The sequence below is a fragment of the Taudactylus pleione genome, unplaced genomic scaffold, assembly GCF_031769625.1.
Source record: "Taudactylus pleione unplaced genomic scaffold, aTauple2 ptg001400l, whole genome shotgun sequence".
NCBI classification, from domain to species: domain Eukaryota; kingdom Metazoa; phylum Chordata; class Amphibia; order Anura; family Myobatrachidae; genus Taudactylus; species Taudactylus pleione.
In genome coordinates this window covers 109467-126895 of record NW_028285800.1, presented here as the reverse complement: position 1 = coordinate 126895, position 17429 = coordinate 109467, and the positions used below count along the sequence as shown (strand labels likewise).

General features: G+C 43.9%; 1 protein-coding gene and 1 pseudogene across 1 annotated transcript in view; both read left to right on the top strand.

Annotated features, from left to right (window-relative positions):
- LOC148442740 (kinectin-like) overlaps nt 1-17429 on the top strand; it is a gene marked incomplete at its 3' end in the record, with an annotated part of 175896 nt that overhangs the window by 50553 nt on the left and 107914 nt on the right. Inside the window, exon 3 of the mRNA XM_088463544.1 lies at nt 16639-17198. Coding sequence (XP_088319670.1) covers nt 16673-17198 — 526 coding nt within the window. The remainder of the gene's footprint in view (nt 1-16638; nt 17199-17429) is intronic.
- Nucleotides 1622-1740, top strand: LOC148442741 (5S ribosomal RNA; annotated as a pseudogene).

The following is a 17429-nucleotide window of genomic DNA, read 5'->3' as shown; positions in this document are numbered from 1 at the left end:
TCTCCTCCTCGGCCTATGGCTTGGTACGTAACGGAGGTGCCTTGGCTCGGGGGCGGGGTATAGGAGGGGGACCCTAGTGCATCCTGGGAGGCTGTAAGCTTTAACTCTATGGTGCCTGACGTCATCAGCTATACCCCAAGGTATCCTGTGGAACCCTATGGACTTCGTAGAAATAGAGATAACAAGGGTAAGTTCTTACCATATCTCATATTTTTCCCTTATCCCTTTCCTACGGGTGTGTGAGTAGTCAGGGTGAAACAAAATCGCATGTGTACTCAGAACTTGACATTATTATGTCTCAGAGTCTGAAGGACAGGCGGCTAAGGTCCCTGTGCTGGGGGGGTTTTCCCCACAGGATTTCATACAATCTGATTATGTGGTTACTGTGTCAAGTAGACAAACCTCCCAGCTTCTGGATAGGAACTCCCTTGGGTTTCCTTTTCCCAGATTGTGGACCAAAATACCTTGCCTAGTGGCAGGTTGAACAGGCTCAAATATCCTATTAAGCTGGTGTGCTTTTTTGATTAAGAGCCTATGGCAAATATACAGCTTAAATGCGTTAAGTTTTGCTGAGTTATGCTGCCTTTGTTTCTGAAAACACTATGTGTGAAGATGAGCACATTACATTGGCCCCAGCTGTAGGCTGTATGGGCTAAATTGTAATTCACATATACTGGTAGGGCTGGGTTGCCCATCCCCCCTCTCTCCTAATTAGGAAAACTCAGCTGAGTTAAGTACTGATTGGGGGAGGTTGGGAAGTTGGCTATCCCTGAGTATGCCTTGTTCCCAGGAAAGTGCATAACATTGGAATCCTTCCAACTTTTGTTGCTTGGATTCAGTACCGATTGAGGCAAATCTACAGGTAGATTTTGCAAAACTGGTCAGTTAGGCATGAATGTGCTACTGTTCAAAAATTGACTTTCCTGAAACCCCTAAACTGCAGTTTGGGGTTAGAGTGCTTCACATGTAGGTTCTCTGTAAACCGATGCTTGTTGTGGGTTACTTGCAAATGTTCTCAGGAGATTTGGTTCATCTTCCTGGGTGCCTCTCTGTGGATGGCCAGGTTATACAGAGCTTGATGTCCTACTTAGCCTCGTTGGCTGTTAGTAGTTGCCGAAATTTTTTTTATTGCATGTATGTATATATGCCTCCACTGCGGTGATCAGGTCATACAGAGCTCTAGGTCCTCCTACCTGGTGTTTTGGTAGTTGGCCAGAGCGCTTAGTGTGTATGAACAGTGGATATGCATGTATGTATGTGATGTGTGTGTGTGTGTGTGTGTGTGTGTGTGTGTGTGTGTGTATATGTATGTATGTGTATATATATTTATATAGTTATGTATCATGTGCATTACATGTGACTTATGAAATCTGCTGTATTATGCTGCCTTGTCAGCATAAGTCTATCACTACTGTTTCTCCTCATGTAACCCGCTACAAAGATACGTGGGTACATTGGATGTAAAATGATGGTCACATTAATACTAGACATTGGAAAAACCTTGTATGTCCAATGAAAAGGTAAGACAGATGGCTGGAGCCCCCTGAGTTGGTCTCATGTGTGATCTGTAGCAGCAGCCCCTGTGATTATGCCCTCTATTTCCATCATGAATGGACATTTTACCTACAGCCATACCACACTGGACATGCCCAATCTCCTTTGACTTTGGAAGCTATGCCGTGTTGGTCCTGGTTAGTACTGTGATGGGAGACCACCTGGGAATACCAGGTGCTGTAGGCAGTGGTTGAGGCAGGGCATCATGTTTAGTAGCCGTTCAACAATTACTACAGGCTGCTAGGTCTTTGCAGCCAAAGACCAGATCGCGTTGGCCCCTTACGCAGGCCAGGCCACAGAGAGGGGCGATGGGGGTGTCCTCACTGGACTTAATATAAATGGGTTGTCGTGGTCACTGTTCTAAAGAGTCACCACAGTAGTCAAATCTACCAGATCATAGCACAGGTTGGACAGGTTGGCAACTCCTGCGCCAACCCTGATACTAAGGTATCTTCAGCAGCTGCAACCTACCATGTTTAGGCTTCCTAGGCATCTGTCCTGGAGGGACATGTTTGCTCACTCGGGTCAAAGTGACTTCGTCCTTAGCAGCTTTCCAGCAGTTATGGCAAGCAGCTAGGCTAGTACAGCCAAAAGAATCAGAAGGCGGTCGGTCTCACGCTCCGTCCAGCCCTCAGATTCTGGTACATCTTCTGGTGTTTAGGGACACACGGGTCTCCCCCTACCCCCCCCCCCCCCCAACAGTCACTCTCAAGAGAGGAAGACAGTCTTCCAACATTAAGTCACCTCCCTGATCAGAGGGACCAAAGCTAGGCTTGTGGAGCCGGTATGGGGAGAGGCTCCAGTGTTCTAGTGCCAGAAAGTTGTGAAAGCCTCCCGAATCTGACTACAGCCAGACCATACTGGTCATGCCCAAGATGGTCTGATCTTGATAGCTAGGCAGCTTTGAGCCCAGTTAGTACTTGGATGGGAGACCACCTGAGATACCAGGGGTTGTAGGGAACGTAGTATGGAGTTTGTCCGGGCAGAAAAATCTATATTACCAGAAAGGTTGAGGCCTTATATCCCTTTCCAGTACCATTGGCATTCGCCTTTAAATGTTTCACTGATAAGAGATTTGAAGCCAGTTTTCAGGGCAGTCTTTCTCTGTCAGGAGCTGTTATTTGCCCGGTCAGGGTATGGCCGGGGTTCCAAATAAAAGCACAGACTATCTGTCTCTCGCCAGAAGAGCGACTATCCGTTAAAGACGTTTGTCGCAACAAGGGTCACCCGTTCTGGACCTGGATAATACCAGTCTCCGCGGGTGGGGAGCAGTGACAGGTGGACACACGTTTCAAGGAAAATGGAGGACAACGGAAAAGCAGTCTCTCCGTAAAACGTCCTGGAACTAAGGGCAGTATTCAGGAGCGCTTTTCAAGCAGGCCGGTTTAGGTGCAATCTATCAACACCACCGCAGTAGACTGCCTCATCCGTCAGGGGGCAGAATGTCATTTTCCAGCGAGATTGGTTGAGTTCATAGTACCAGGAGTCCTTAATTTGGAAGTGGACTTCCTAGGCCAGCAGGATAAACGCGCCAGAGAGTGTGGGCTCTTCATCCACAGGTATTTCAGAGCTTTGTGGATGGATGGGTCTTCTAGAGGTAGACCTCATGGCCTTGAGTCAGAAGCACAGGGTCCCCAGGTACGGGCACAGTGTTTGTGGATGCTCTGGCAGTAGAGTAGAACTTCAAACTAGCGTATTTGCTTCACCCGCTATCCCTCCCTATAAGGGTTAACGGGAATATGCAACAGTAATACTGATGGCCCCTGCTTGACCGAGACGCTGCTGGTTCGCCAACTTGCAGAGTCACTCCATAGACATTCTGTGGCCTCTTCTGCTAGGGTCGAACCTGTTAATACAGGATCCCTTCCTGTATCTAGACCTGACTCGTCCATCTTGGACGGCATGGTTCTTCAGACCTCCGCCTTGAAGAAAGGATGTTCTGTAATTCAGAGGACAAGAAACTTACTTCTGGCTGCATTTATTACAAAACTTTGTATGTTCTCCAGGGTGAACTGAGAAAATGTGGCCCTAGGGGCTTAGGTTTTCTCGAGTATGTTCTTTTCGTCAGACTGGAGGGTCTCTGATCTAGCAGCACTTTCTTCCTGCTTCCCCGTTTTAATGTCATCGGGAGACAGCGGTATTTCATACTAGGGCGGAATACCTTCCAAGAGTGGTATCTGGCTCTATATGAATGTAGAGATTGTGGTCCCAGCTTTCAGACTACAAGCCTCTCGGTAGGTGAGGTTTCCTTGGATGTTGGCCATGCGCTACATAATTATGTGGATCGCGCCAACAGCATGAGGAAGTAGGTTCCTTTTTGTACTGTATGACAGTCATAAGGCTGGCCAGCCGATAAGCAGACGCTGGTCAGATGGATTCATATGACGATTCCTCATGTCAGACTAGTCTGGTGGTGCCAGACTCCGTAAAGGTACATCCACACGGTCAGTGGGGCCTTCGTGGGCGGCCTGCTGGGGTGCCTCTGCTGAATAGTTCTACAGGGCAGCCACATGGTCTTCCGTCCACACATTTGTCAATTGTTATGCCTTTGACACTTTTGCCTCTCAGGATGCCTCCTTCGGGCGTAAGGTTCTCCTCTCTTCCGAGAGTCAGGATCGTCCCCGCCCGTAGGTTTAGTGCTTTGGGATATCGCCAATGTAATGGCTGTGGACCCTGAAGAAGAAAATAAGAGCTATGGTATAACATACCTTGTTAACTCTTTTTCTTCGAGGTCCACAGGACACCCACCCAGACGCACCTGTAGTTCTGGGGGAGGTTTCCGTAGTTTCTCCTCTTGAGAGCCTGGACTCATGAGTTATGCGTTTCTTCTTTCTTACCCTTTGTTTGTCTCGCCTGCTTGAGCTTGGTAATGAACTGGCTACCTGAGGCAGGAGGTGGGGTATATGTGGAGGAACCCCGGTGCATCCTGGGAGCAGAGAGCATGTTTGTGTTAACTGTTTGGTGACCAGGATTCATACCCCAACGTAATGGCTGTGGACCCATGGACCTCGAAGAAAAAGAGTTAACAAGGTATGTTATACCATAACTCTTATTTTTTTCAATATATATTATTATTTTTATACTATTATTATAAATTGTTCCCAAAATATACATGCAAGATGCATGTCTTCTTAATAAATACATACATAATGAAGTGATCTATAAATAATGCTTACATTACATTATCAGGCAGATGTATAGGGGGAATCGGAGAGAGGGGAAGGAGGTGAGAGGGGGAAGCAGGCAGTGAGAAGTGTTGGGGGTGAGAGTAAGTAGGAGGGGCCAGGGGTGACCGGTAAACTGGCAGTGGTGCAGGGGGTGAGAGAGAGAAGGAATCAGATAAATGGGTAGGGATGAGAGAGGGAAGCAGGCAGTGAAAAGTTTTAAGGGTGAGAGGAAAGTCCCTTTATGCCCACATGGATGGTAGGTAATGACGTTGGACAGTAGCTGATGACGTCAGGGTACAAAAACTGAAGGGGATCTATCCACTTCTGAAGGGGAAGAGGTGCAGGGGGCGATATGGAAGCAGGGGCTAAAAGGATAGCAGGGAATGAGAGGGAAGCAGTCAGGAAGCTGGCGGACACAATGCTGACCGCCGGCTTCCCGGCTGCTTAATCCCGGCAAGGGTTAAATGACAGGCGTCGATATCCCGACGCCTGTCATTTTCCCTACGCCGGGCGCCGCCACGGACAGCCGCCGGGGGGGAGGGTTAGGTTTAGGTCTCCCGGGGGAGGGGAGGTTAGGGTTAGGCACCCCCCCGGGGGACTTAGGTTTAGGCGGCGGGGAAGGGGGGTGTTAAGTTTAGGCACTTAGAGAGGGGATTAGAGTTAGGCACTGGGGTGGAGGTTAGGGTTAGGCACCCTAAAGTAGGGCTACGGGGGGGAAATTAGGTTAGTTATACGTACCTCTCTAGACGATTGGGGTAAATCATACTGATTCCGAGTGAGAGGTGTAGGGGGAAAGTAAAGGACAGAGACACAGGTGATCACACACAAAAGGAGAGTATATAGGGAGCAAGAGGGTTACCTAGGATGAACATATGGACACAGGAGGAGAATGACAGAGAAAGGAAACAGATAGGAGAAAGCAGATGGGACACATGAAAGATATAAAAGAGGTGAGCAAACTTTGTTCAACGTATCCTGTTCATATCGTATGCCTAAAGCTTTGAGGCGGGGGTGTTAAGATTCCAAATTCCATACCCCCCACCTCTAAATTCCCACTTCGGGCACTGCATAGGGGGGATTACTACTAGGGGCAATGCATAGGGGTTCAACTACTGGGGGCACTGCATTGGATGGGATTACTACTGGGGGCACTGCATAGGGGGGGATTACTACTAGGGGCAATGCATTGGGGGACTACTGGGGGCAGATAGTAATCATTTCACTTGTGAATCTGTGAGTAGACCTGGAAAACATGTACTACTGGTGCTCCCTGAGGAATGAGGTTGGGAAACATGGGTCTAGTGCACAGGTTCTCAAACTCGGTACTCAGAACCCCAAACAGTGCATGTTTTCCATGTCTCCTCACATAATCACAAGTGAAATTATTAGCTCCACCTGTGGAACTTTTAAAATGTGTCAGTGAGTAATGAATACACCTGTGCACCTGGCGGGTGACCTGGAAAATGTGACCTGCGTGGGGTCCTGAGGACCGAGTTTGAGAACCACTGGTTCAGTGTATGGTCAGCTTTAGACAGCATGAGCTGGATTCCATTCCCAACAAGGGAAGCGAAAGCTGTCCACACATCTTAAGATTATCATTCCAACTAGCCAAATAGTTGGCTGGTTGAAAAAACAAAAAATTTGGTAATGTATGGGAGCAAATGACAATTGGCCGTTTGCTCCCAAAAACCAGAAAACAGTCGGTCAGACAAGTGGGTTAAATGAAACCCACATTTAACCATCTTGTGTGAATGACCGTTTTCGCCCGCGTGTTTGCTCCCATACATTATAATAATAGTCTTTAGATACGTGGCCAGCATAAGAGTGTGGTGTTCTGTTATAATGGTGACAAGCTCCAGGCTAGTCGGGAGGTCTGAGTCCTGTTGGAGTGAGTGTGTGGGGATACAGAGAGGTACATGACACCAGCATTATGTTGTGTGTCTGTTTCTTTTTTTATATTCCTGACAGTTTTTCATTGTTGCACATTAAAGATTTTATTATTGGCAGATCTGTTTTTTTCCATCTTTAATGAGTTAACCTCTTAACAGAAAATATTGATTTTAAGTAGCCTTTTCATTCTGTTCTATATATACAGACCAGGTTGCGCGAACCATCCACACTACCTTCAGATAAATGCTTGTCTTTTTAAAATGTAATTTTGTTTTTTCATTAGGAAAGACAAATATGTGCGAGTTGATGCCTCCTGTCTATAGCCCTGATTCAGATCCGCACGCAAATGCCATCACTGTTGCGATTTCTTAAGGAACGCACTTGTGAAAATATGGGTCATTCCATGGTAACTCATGTAACAAAGTAACATAGCAAGTTATTTGCATGGCTACCAACAGCAAATGGTATTTGTGTGAAATTTATTTTATTTACTGAGAAAATAATAGACAGGTCATGCTTTGAAAAACTGTTGCCATGTCACTTTTTAACATGAGTTTACCACGGAGTGACCCTAATGACCCACTCGCTGTCCAGGGCTTAGATGCACACTGACAGCATCTCATATCCGCCACTCATGCACAAACAGAAACATTGAATGCAGATCTGGCGGCCATCAGCCTTCTGAGTAAAGGCGCATATCCACTACACGATAAAAATGGATGATTGAACGATAATGTAATCGTTCATGAATCGTGCAGTGATTATGCGGCCAGTGATGCACGCTCCCGCTGGTCATTGTCTGCATCGGGCATCGTCTGAACATACTGCCCAACCTGACTATATCGCCTGCAAGTGCGCAGTACATCTTTCACGCATGCACAATGGCTAACAATCGCTCAAACTGCGTAAATATCGGCATTGTGTGCAGATCTGAGTCAGGCCCTGTGTGCTGAACTACTTAATAACTTTTAGCAAACATGCTTCAATCCATCATAATGGAACAGGTGTGTTTTTGTGGGTTTGGATGCAATGCAGGACTTTCCTGATTACTGACTGTTGTGACTTTTTTTAATATTTCAAAGACATAAAGGTATGGGTTTTTTTTACCTTTTTTAAAATATATTTTTATAGATCATAATTAAATGCACTTTTGTGACGACTGTAAGCCATTACCACTTAAGTTAATTTTGTTTTGAATTTGTTCTTTTTCTTTGCAACACACAAACTATAATGCATATTTTATTATACATAAATGTCTCATAGGATTTATAGAAATGTGCTTCTTTTTTGGACCGTTGTCTCTCTTAGACAGCCCTTTGTAGTTGTTGGCTACTTTGTTGCCAAGTGCAGACTTTTAATTAGAGGAAAAACTTACGTCGCGACCAGGTTTTTCCGAGGGCTAGTATACCTTCCTCCTCCCTCTCCTGTCTTCTGCTTCCTTCCCTAGCTACCAGCGTCCAAAACGCATACAATGAACACAAAACTAGTCCACTGTAAAAATATCACTTGTAAAATAATACAAAATTAGAAATTATACAAGTTGCCAGCACAGGCCACCAAATCTGTCACTCTCCTCTCCCTGACCAGAATAATAACTCCTTCGTACTCACCTACTCTCTTAATATGAAAATATCTGTCCAACTCCCATCTCTTTCGCCAGAAAAAAAATAAAAAATTCAGGAAGAGGAATTCCTTAGCAATTCCACAAGAAATTAGCATTTTGATGAGTTTTAAATGTGAGAGAATTGATTACTTATACCCCTTTTCCACCAAATTCCCCCTTTCACTCCACACCTTGGACATGGGTTATTCCTGGGTAGACCTCATTCACACTGAACCCGTTTCTACCCAGCAAAACGTTTGTGTAATTAGAAATGGACGTATTTCAGGCTCACAAAGATGAGGTCATAAAAAGTGGGTGGTGACTGCATTGCATTAAATATGGCAGACGAGTTGCCACTGTGTAGCCAGGAGTTCCTGAGTTTTTGTGGATTACTTCTGTTTGCATGATGTAGCTGCTTACACTTTGCTACCTAGCACAGAGTTATTTTAGGAGGAGAAAATGATGATCTCTCTTGGCGTATAAGAAGCTCTAATCAGTGGCGCTTTTTGCTTGACCCGGGTTGCATAACCCGAGTCACACTGTTACGTGGTACCTTGCTGGGTTTGACCCTGCTAGTTACCAGGGTCGGATTCCTGGGTTGACCCTTTCTCACCAAACCTCGACTCGGATTGCCTCTGCAATAACCAGGGTTAAAAGTTTGGAAAATGGGGTCTTATTGAACTTTGATTCATTTAGTAATTAGACACTTAGTCAGGTATATGTGTTCTAAGCAACTTTTTTATTTGAAGTGATTGTACATGATGTAAATAAATAAAGCAATCTCATGTGAGCACTGATATTATGGTTAGTCCTTGGCAGCCATCGGCTTAGAAGAAAAGCATTCTGTGGTGGCATACTGGCAAGTGTCCGCATCAAGGTAAGGGGTTACTATAGATGCCATGTAACATCGCATCCTCATTTTGGGTGACGCCCAATTATCACTTCCTGGATTCTCAACAGTGTAATCCCCTTGGGTTCCAGGACTGATTGACGCCAAGCATATAATCTCTTTATATTTTATTGAGGTTGCACCATTGCTCACATTAATATCAATTGTGCTTTGTTTGGGCAATAAAATTCTCATCAATGTGCCTCCACAGTGCTCAGCTACGCACATGAACCTATATTACGGTATCCAATCATCACTGAGTTAAAATAAGCATTGTTACTGGTCATGAAGTGCCTTTGCCCAACAGTTCTAGGGGGTATTTCATGCAATCACGGAGAATTGAATCGCCTCTGTAATGTCACATGGAGCGTCATGTCGTATTTTCTTACTATTGTCCTGACATTGTTAAATTTAAAGGACCACTAAACCTGAAATACATTTTGGCTTATACTGAATAGCTTCTAATAACATTCACTCATGTATAAGTAACTACACTAAGGAGCTTATCAAGAATAACAAAGTACTTATTGTGTGGGAAAATATTTTTTTCTATGCACTGTAGACATCCTGTCAGTTTCTGCATAATTTTATGTATTGTAGCTATGTACTAATAGCACAATGCAGGAGATTTCACAGAAATATCTGGCAGAGTGCAAATTAGCACTGCAGATTGCACTCCCCTTTATTATCAATGGGGACTACGATCTGACCCCTATGTATCAAACTCCAAAAAACAAAGCTTTTCGGAGTTTGGCCCCGATAGTTTACACCATCTTCAGATGGTGTAAATTGCTTTAAGCCTATGGAGGCTTACAAGCAGGAGAGAGATCTTCCGATATCTCTCCTGCAGCCTCTGGCTGGCAGTGGAAACTGACACTGTACACATGCGCAGTGTCAGTTCTCCTGGAGAGTTTTTAATAAACTTGAAAGACTTTGACAAAATGCCAGGGATATAACTCGTAGGAACAGCGGTTACCGCAACCGCTGTCCATGCGAGTTCCCCTTTGTACATAGCAGGGATATTTTCATTAAAAAATTTAAATATTCACCGCAATACGGATCCTTAATCGCGGCAGTTCTGCGATTATTAATGCATAGGCCCCTTAATGTGAAAAGTGTTTCTGCTGCATTCAGTTTGGCCCTTAGTCTACTTGGCTGTCACAATCATTATCCTACCTGTGTCCCCTGACAGAAATCCTCAAAACATGAGTTATTTGGGAAATATGAAAACCAGATTTGGGAAACACTAAATTATCCAGAAACTGTTATTGACAGAGTCCTGAAATTTAGGTACTAAAAAAAAGTTTATTTGGCGACACTGGCTCATACGCACAGACATGGATCAGAAAGTGATGTCTCGAATAGTCCCTTTGAGGAGCTCTGCTGAATAATTAAGCGGTGGCGGATTCCATGGCCAGTGTGTGTGTTACGGAAAACCCCCTTCTCTGTAAAAAGCCAGATACAATTTTAGCTGTACATCCGAATATGTTTGTTTTGGAACACTTAGTAGGTGCCTCCACCCTTGAGTGTTAATTATACAATTTAAAGCATGTTTTCTAATGTGCTATACTATACTAATTACACAGAAACATTTTCTTTCTTGTGTATCGAGCAAAACATACCAAAGTATGTTTTGCAATTATAACGTAGCTACTCACTTTTAAGAACTGCACTCTTAAAGGGCAACTAATGTCACTGTTTAATATTGGTGTGTAGTCATATTGCTATAGAACAAAGGATGTACATTATAGATCTGAATAATATATGTGCTATAACTGTTTATACTAAACTACCTTAAGTACCCGGCATTGCCTGGGTTTAAATCTTCAGGTTATTAAGTTTTATCATTTGATGTCGTCCAAATCCATCCAGTGGAAGGCGCAGAACAGGCTCCCCGGGTCAAAGTTGTGGCCAGCGTATACCAATGGGAGGTCCGACAGGGACCTGTACCCCCTAAAACCTGGCATGGATCCAAATGGACCACCTGGCGTGGTTTTATATATAAGAATTGCCCATATAATTTTCTTTTAAACTCTTCTGTTGCAAGTTGCCATTTTTATGAGGTAAGTTATTCTCTAATTGAGCAGGCAGAGTGTTAGCGACCGCTTGATGAACTTGGTTTACAGATGGCACTGTGCGGATTGGTTGATTCATGTACGCGGACGGGACAGTGATCTATCACTGCGGTGTTGTGACCAGTATTAGATTAAGGTTGTTGCCCTAAAGGAATGGGATGAGGCTCAGCTCTCACTCGAATGTAGTTGTTTGTGAGGTTATTCTTTACTTTTTAACAGCGTGGCAGTGGACGTCCGCTTAATGTTACAGTCTGTTTTTACTGTCATGGTTGAGATCTTAAAATTTCATTTGTAGGGTTTAGTGGTCCTTCAGGTTCACTAGACAGTCCCTTTAAAATGCAGGAGCATATGTCAGCTAAATTGGCAGCAGAAGAATGAAAAGTATTTACCTGGAGGGCATTTCAAGTGCTGAGATTATGGTGTTCAGCAAATAGTCTGATTGGATCAGGTTAATCAAGTGAAGAGCGAAAGGATTTCATGACGGCTGAGTTGTCGCTCATTCGTTTTTACAAGCACACACTTCATTTTGCCGCGATTTGCTTTTAGAAGGCAGTAGGAGCTTGGCAGAGCCTGGATAGAGCAGCTGGGAGCACAACAGTGACTGGATCCTCTCTATACGACTAGTCACAGGGACAAATCCTCCTAGCACTCAGGCAGCAGACTGCAACTGTGACGTCTGTGTGCCTTATAGTATTTGTGCCAATCAAGACCTATATTACCTTGAAAATTGTTTTAGCATTGCTAATTTATAAGTGGACTATTTTGACAGCCGTTACTGTTGTGGCTGGATTTCAAACATGGATAAACATAGAAATGCAATGGTGAAATTATTATGCTTTATAGGAATCTTGCGATTGGAATACTTCAGACAGCTTCATTCTGGTTTTACCTAATCCAATATGGTCAGTGCTTGACTTGCAGTCTGTCATTGATGATGGGGTTGGAACAGCCTGCATACATTTATAGCATTAAAATGCTTACAGCAGCACAAAGTATGTAAGTGTGTTGTGTGATCAAGCTTAAAATGAGACACTAGGCCAACTTGTAGAATCAGTTGAGTATCTATGTTAAAGAGTTAGGACCACTTTTAAACAACTGTATGCTAACTTGCCTGCCCTTATGTAGCTGAAGCCGGGAATAAATTCTGCTGAGGGTTTTCACCACAAGGTGATGGACTCATTAGTTGTATCACAGAGGTGAAGGGGAAATTTATTTATTTATTAACAGTTTCTTATATAGCGCAGCATATTCCGTTGCGCTTTACAATCGGAAATGAATCAAAAGCGGGTTTTGATAGATCTCCCTATTACTGAGCTCTTTGAGCATTAGGGGCACCCTTTCTCTGTTATATGAGTTCAGCATGTGATATGTGGCTCCTGGAAGCTGGGGGAGAGCCCCCCCTCCATCTGCTTAATAAAATGGTGGCAGATTAGGTAACGGTGTTTCTCAAAGAAGATTTTCCCTTTAACAGTACCACAGATTTGTGCACAAAGAATCTTATTTCTGAATGAACTCTTACAGGGAATTAAGCACGTTAATGTGTTTTTACCTATACTGTAGAGCAGGGCTCAACAAAATCTCTTGTCATCATGGTTACTAGAAATTAGGGGACGTCCCTGGTCTCGTCTGTGCGCTGATGGAATTACTGATGAGTCCTCAGACATTCTGGCAGTGAATCAGAGAGAAATACTGTAGCTGCACTTCTATATTATAACTGTTACTAATAAGCCTGTCCCTGGTATACTGTACTGTGATGCTCTAATGGTGCATACACACAGGACGATCGTTAACGATATCGTTGAACAAACTCCCGGGTCTGCTGGATGATCGATATCGATCATTCAGCACATCATCAACCCATCAACGATGGCCAACGACCCGCGGGTCCCTATAGTAACCTGGTTGACATCGACCAGGTTGCCCTGCATGCATGGGCGATGGACGATATCGTTATCACCCATATGTGCCCGCGCATCACATGTCGTTGGTGGGTTGGAGGCACAGAAAAATGCACAATATGATCGATATTGTTGTTGTGCATTTTAATCGTACCTTGTGTACGCACCTTTTAGTCTTTTGAAAGAGAAATTGTGTAGGTTGATGGCTCCTAACTTTTGCCCATAATACCCATTTGTCGAACCCTGACCAAGGGCTACAGTTGGAAGAGTTATAAAAGTTCCTTAGTAGACCAGGGTGATACGGTATATCATTCAGTCATTCGATCGTGTATACACAACGAACAATATGAACGATATATTTGCACCATGTAACACTGCAGATGCGATATATCTGTAAACTGCATTGTTTACAGGCATCTCGTGTGTACACTCTGACCGATGGTTGGGACGATATATTATACATCGGCTGTATGAACAATATATCGGCCTGTCTGGCTTGTAAACCCCTGTAGGAACTCCCCCTGAAAAAATGCAAAGAAGTGTATTGAAATGTTTGAATTCAGTCATCCCCAGTGTAATGTGAGTTGGTGCAATGCCAGTTTTGGCCTCTGCCCTAAGCAGGAGGTAAAAAGAGAGCACTATAGAGCTGCTTCACTGGGTGATGGTAATATGCCCAAGGAAATCTGTCGCACTGTCATCTTTCATATCAACCCACCCTCTGGCCTGCTGGGTTCATGTGCAGTGCAGCAGAAACGTGTTATCCTTTCTTAAATAGGCTTAGCTAAATCAGCTCCTGTGTTTTCCGCTTATTCTCTTGCTCAGATCTAAACGGAAAATGTGCTTTGCGTTGCCCTTCAAATTTGGGACAGCCTCGCATATGGAGGATTGAGTGTTTGTGCTGCATAAAGTGGTATTAAGGCAGCCAGTGACACTCACACAGGATTGGTTCGTGATTTCAATATATCGATCTCTTTAGTCAGCTGCAAACCGTTCACTTCTAGCTGAGGAAACTGGAAGAAAGCAGCAGATTATACTAACACTATACTGATATGCTACCTCTTCTAATATGTGGTCTGAAAATGTTCAAGGGCCATTTGTAATAGCCCAGGATTTGAGGGAGCCGGTGTGATTCTGTCTTGATAGTCCAGCGGGTTATGCCTTTTAAACTAATTGCAGCTTTAAATCTAAAGAATATATACTGCTAGAAACGCGCCAGCTCCAGCAAATAGCAGGCTATTACATTTGATCTCAAGTCTTATAAGATGTGGATGTTAGGACCAGGGAGGATCCTTAAAGAGCAAATACTATCCTCACAACTGAAGGTTGTCCCGTTTGTTGGTGAAATTTATGTGTAGACACTTAATGAGTCATTTTTGTTAGGCTCCTAGTGATGGGGCTGCACCCTAATATTGGTCCACATTCTACTATGTTTAGATGATGGGCGCACTGTACCGTGAGCTCTGCTCCAGCCTGACGGCCAAACATTGCTTTACCACTTACCCTACATACTCCTCTAGCACCGATACTCTGGTGGGAAGTTTTAAACGTGACTAGTACTGGCAATTGCTGTCACTGGAATCCTAATTTAAAAAAATTCTAAAAATAAATGACTAAGACTAGTACAGTTAGAGGGATCTATACATGTTCGGGCTAATCTCAAAAACAATAGATAACAAATGAATCTGCGCTTAATTCCTAATTGGTATGGTTAGCTGCGGACACAAGGAGAGATTCCCACTCTCCTAATTCTGATCTGAATAAATACAATAGAGTCTGTGCTTAACCAGTAGGTGTTGGATGATAATGCTATAATGAAAAAATAGTAAGGTAATGAGAATGAAATAATGCTCGTGGGCAGGAGTGATGTGTAAAGGCTTTATTGTGCCATAAAAATGCGGGGCGGAGGGATGATTGATAAGGAAGACACAATGCTTCCTGGTGATGTGGGAAGGGAATAAGGATATGATGGGGCTGAAGCTGGTGAAGAAGAAAGGAAGGGGGTAAAACAAATAAAAAATAAAATAGGAAATACTGAATCAAAATGACTGCTTGTAAATGTCCTGGAGTACACTGTCCTAGTGGGTGTTGTGCTCTGGAGGGGCGGCGTCCCGAGCCCTCCGGTCCAACAACTTACCCGGTCTTCTGTGTCTTCTTTAAGGTGAAATCTGTGGGTTCCTACGTCTCTGCTAGAGTGTGCGCCCGGTTGCACACTCAGCTAGATGTCCGTGTAATCACCGAGAGCGGCGAGACCGCCGGGTGCCGCGGTCACGTGAGATCACGCAGCCTCCGGCTGTCTGCTGACGCTTATGGCCGCTCAACCGGCCGGCGGGGAGACTGGATGCTGCAGAGGAGGGTAGGTGTCTGGTGTATCGGCTCTATCTAGAGCACTGCTGCACTTCCTGGTGGCAAAATCCTGCGATCGCGGGTACTGACTGAGTCAGCTGTAGGTATTTTGTTCAGTGAGAATGAGATAGTGGTGGGTCCAACGCGTAGCGGCTCTCAAGCGTTCATCAGGGAGTGAATGTAAGTGTGTAATGGATCTCTTATATATAGGCAGATCCCACCTGACATCACTCCCAGCTGGGAACTCTGGGGTTGCTATGGAGATGTGGCTTAATCTTGCAGGGATGGGTGTGGCCACAAACGGGGCTCTCAAAAACCACTGGACGGATTTTTATGCAGTTTTCACTCTTCTATAGAGCATTTGTGGAGGAAGGTTTAGGTCTATGACACATTAATATATGACAAAAGGGAGCTGAGCAGTGATGATTTTAGTGAAGCAAGTCAATGAAAAAACGGACATCCGAGCGCTTTCTTGGCTTACACTGCCTAAACCGTTGGAGAGAGATTATATTGATGGGCTTTATTTTATACCATGTAGACATTGATACGTGCTATCCGGTTTCTCCAGGAAAATTGATGTAAGCCCCATTTACTGATACAAAATCTCAGTTTTTCCCATTTTTTTTTTTTTTTACCTATTTCATTTATGTGAAAAACTATTCTTTAATTCCAAACTAGTCCAATTCCCGGTAAGAGTCTGCTTTAGCATGACCATAAATAAAGCGCAGGGACCGACGATTAACGTGGCTGGAGTTGACATAAGTGGAGACTGTTTTTCTCATGGACAACTCTATGTGGCCCTTTTGTGTGTCACGTCAAAATGAAATAGTTTTAGCTGATGTCAGGAGGAAACACGACTAATGTCGTCTACAAGGCAATCTTCTAAGTTTTTGGTTAAAAAAAAGACTATCGCTGCAAATCCAAATTCGCTCCTGTGCAAAGCCGGGGCGGATCGCTAATAATAGTATATTTTAGTTTTATGAAACTTTCATCCATGATTTGTTCATTCTAATTAAGTGCACATATCACACACACACCTGCCCGCTGCCTTAGTGCACTGTCCACAGTCTAGCGAGATAGATAGATAGATAGATATATTCTGTAATTTTGTGCTTGCAAATTTATTGAATTATTAGAAAACAAAATGGCTGTCAACATTGTCTGTACATTTTAACACCGAAGTACTAAAATATTATTTTGTGCTTTTTAAATCTTTTAGGAAAACACATACTGCACAACAATAAGAAAGCACAATGGAGTTCTACGAGTCAATGTATTTTACAATCCTCTTCCCACTTGTGGTCGTTCTGGTCATCTTCCTCCTGTTCTGGCTCTCTATGAAGGAGACGTCGTATGACGAGATCCTTGAGAAGCAGAAGAAGGACCAGAAGCTCCCCTTCATTAAGATCGACAAAAAGAAAAGTGACAAGAAAAAGAACAAGAAGAAGGAATCTCAGAACTGTAACCTTCACGAGTCCGACTCTGAGGCGGCCACGCGGGACTTTGATTTGGGGGATGCTCTGTCCAGTGAAGAAGAACATGTTGTTCCAGCTCCTGTAATTCAAGCAGAGACCACTGCCAATGTCCGAGAGCGCAAGAAGAAGGACAAGAAGCAGCCAAAGCCGGTGGTGGAGGAGCATGTTAACAAAGAAGTCAATGGGACAAAGATTCCTGTAAAGAAACCGGAAGCTGTTACAGTAACAAAGCAGCCAACTCCACCGCCTGAAGCCGCTGGGTTCAAGAAAAAGCAAGGACAGAAAAAGCAGAAAAATGGACGAGGTATTTATAATAATTTTTTTTTTTTTTTATTATCCTCATAACCTTGTTTTGTGTAAGAAAATAGAAGAGATTTTAAAACTAAACCACAATTTGCCATTAATATATTTCAAAGAAGAACACATTACTGAGCTGAATGATATACATGAAATACCTGGAGTTTTCATACTTAACTACATACTGTATGTCAACCATGCTGTCACACCCCTGCAGCTGGACAGAAGGTGGTGCTTT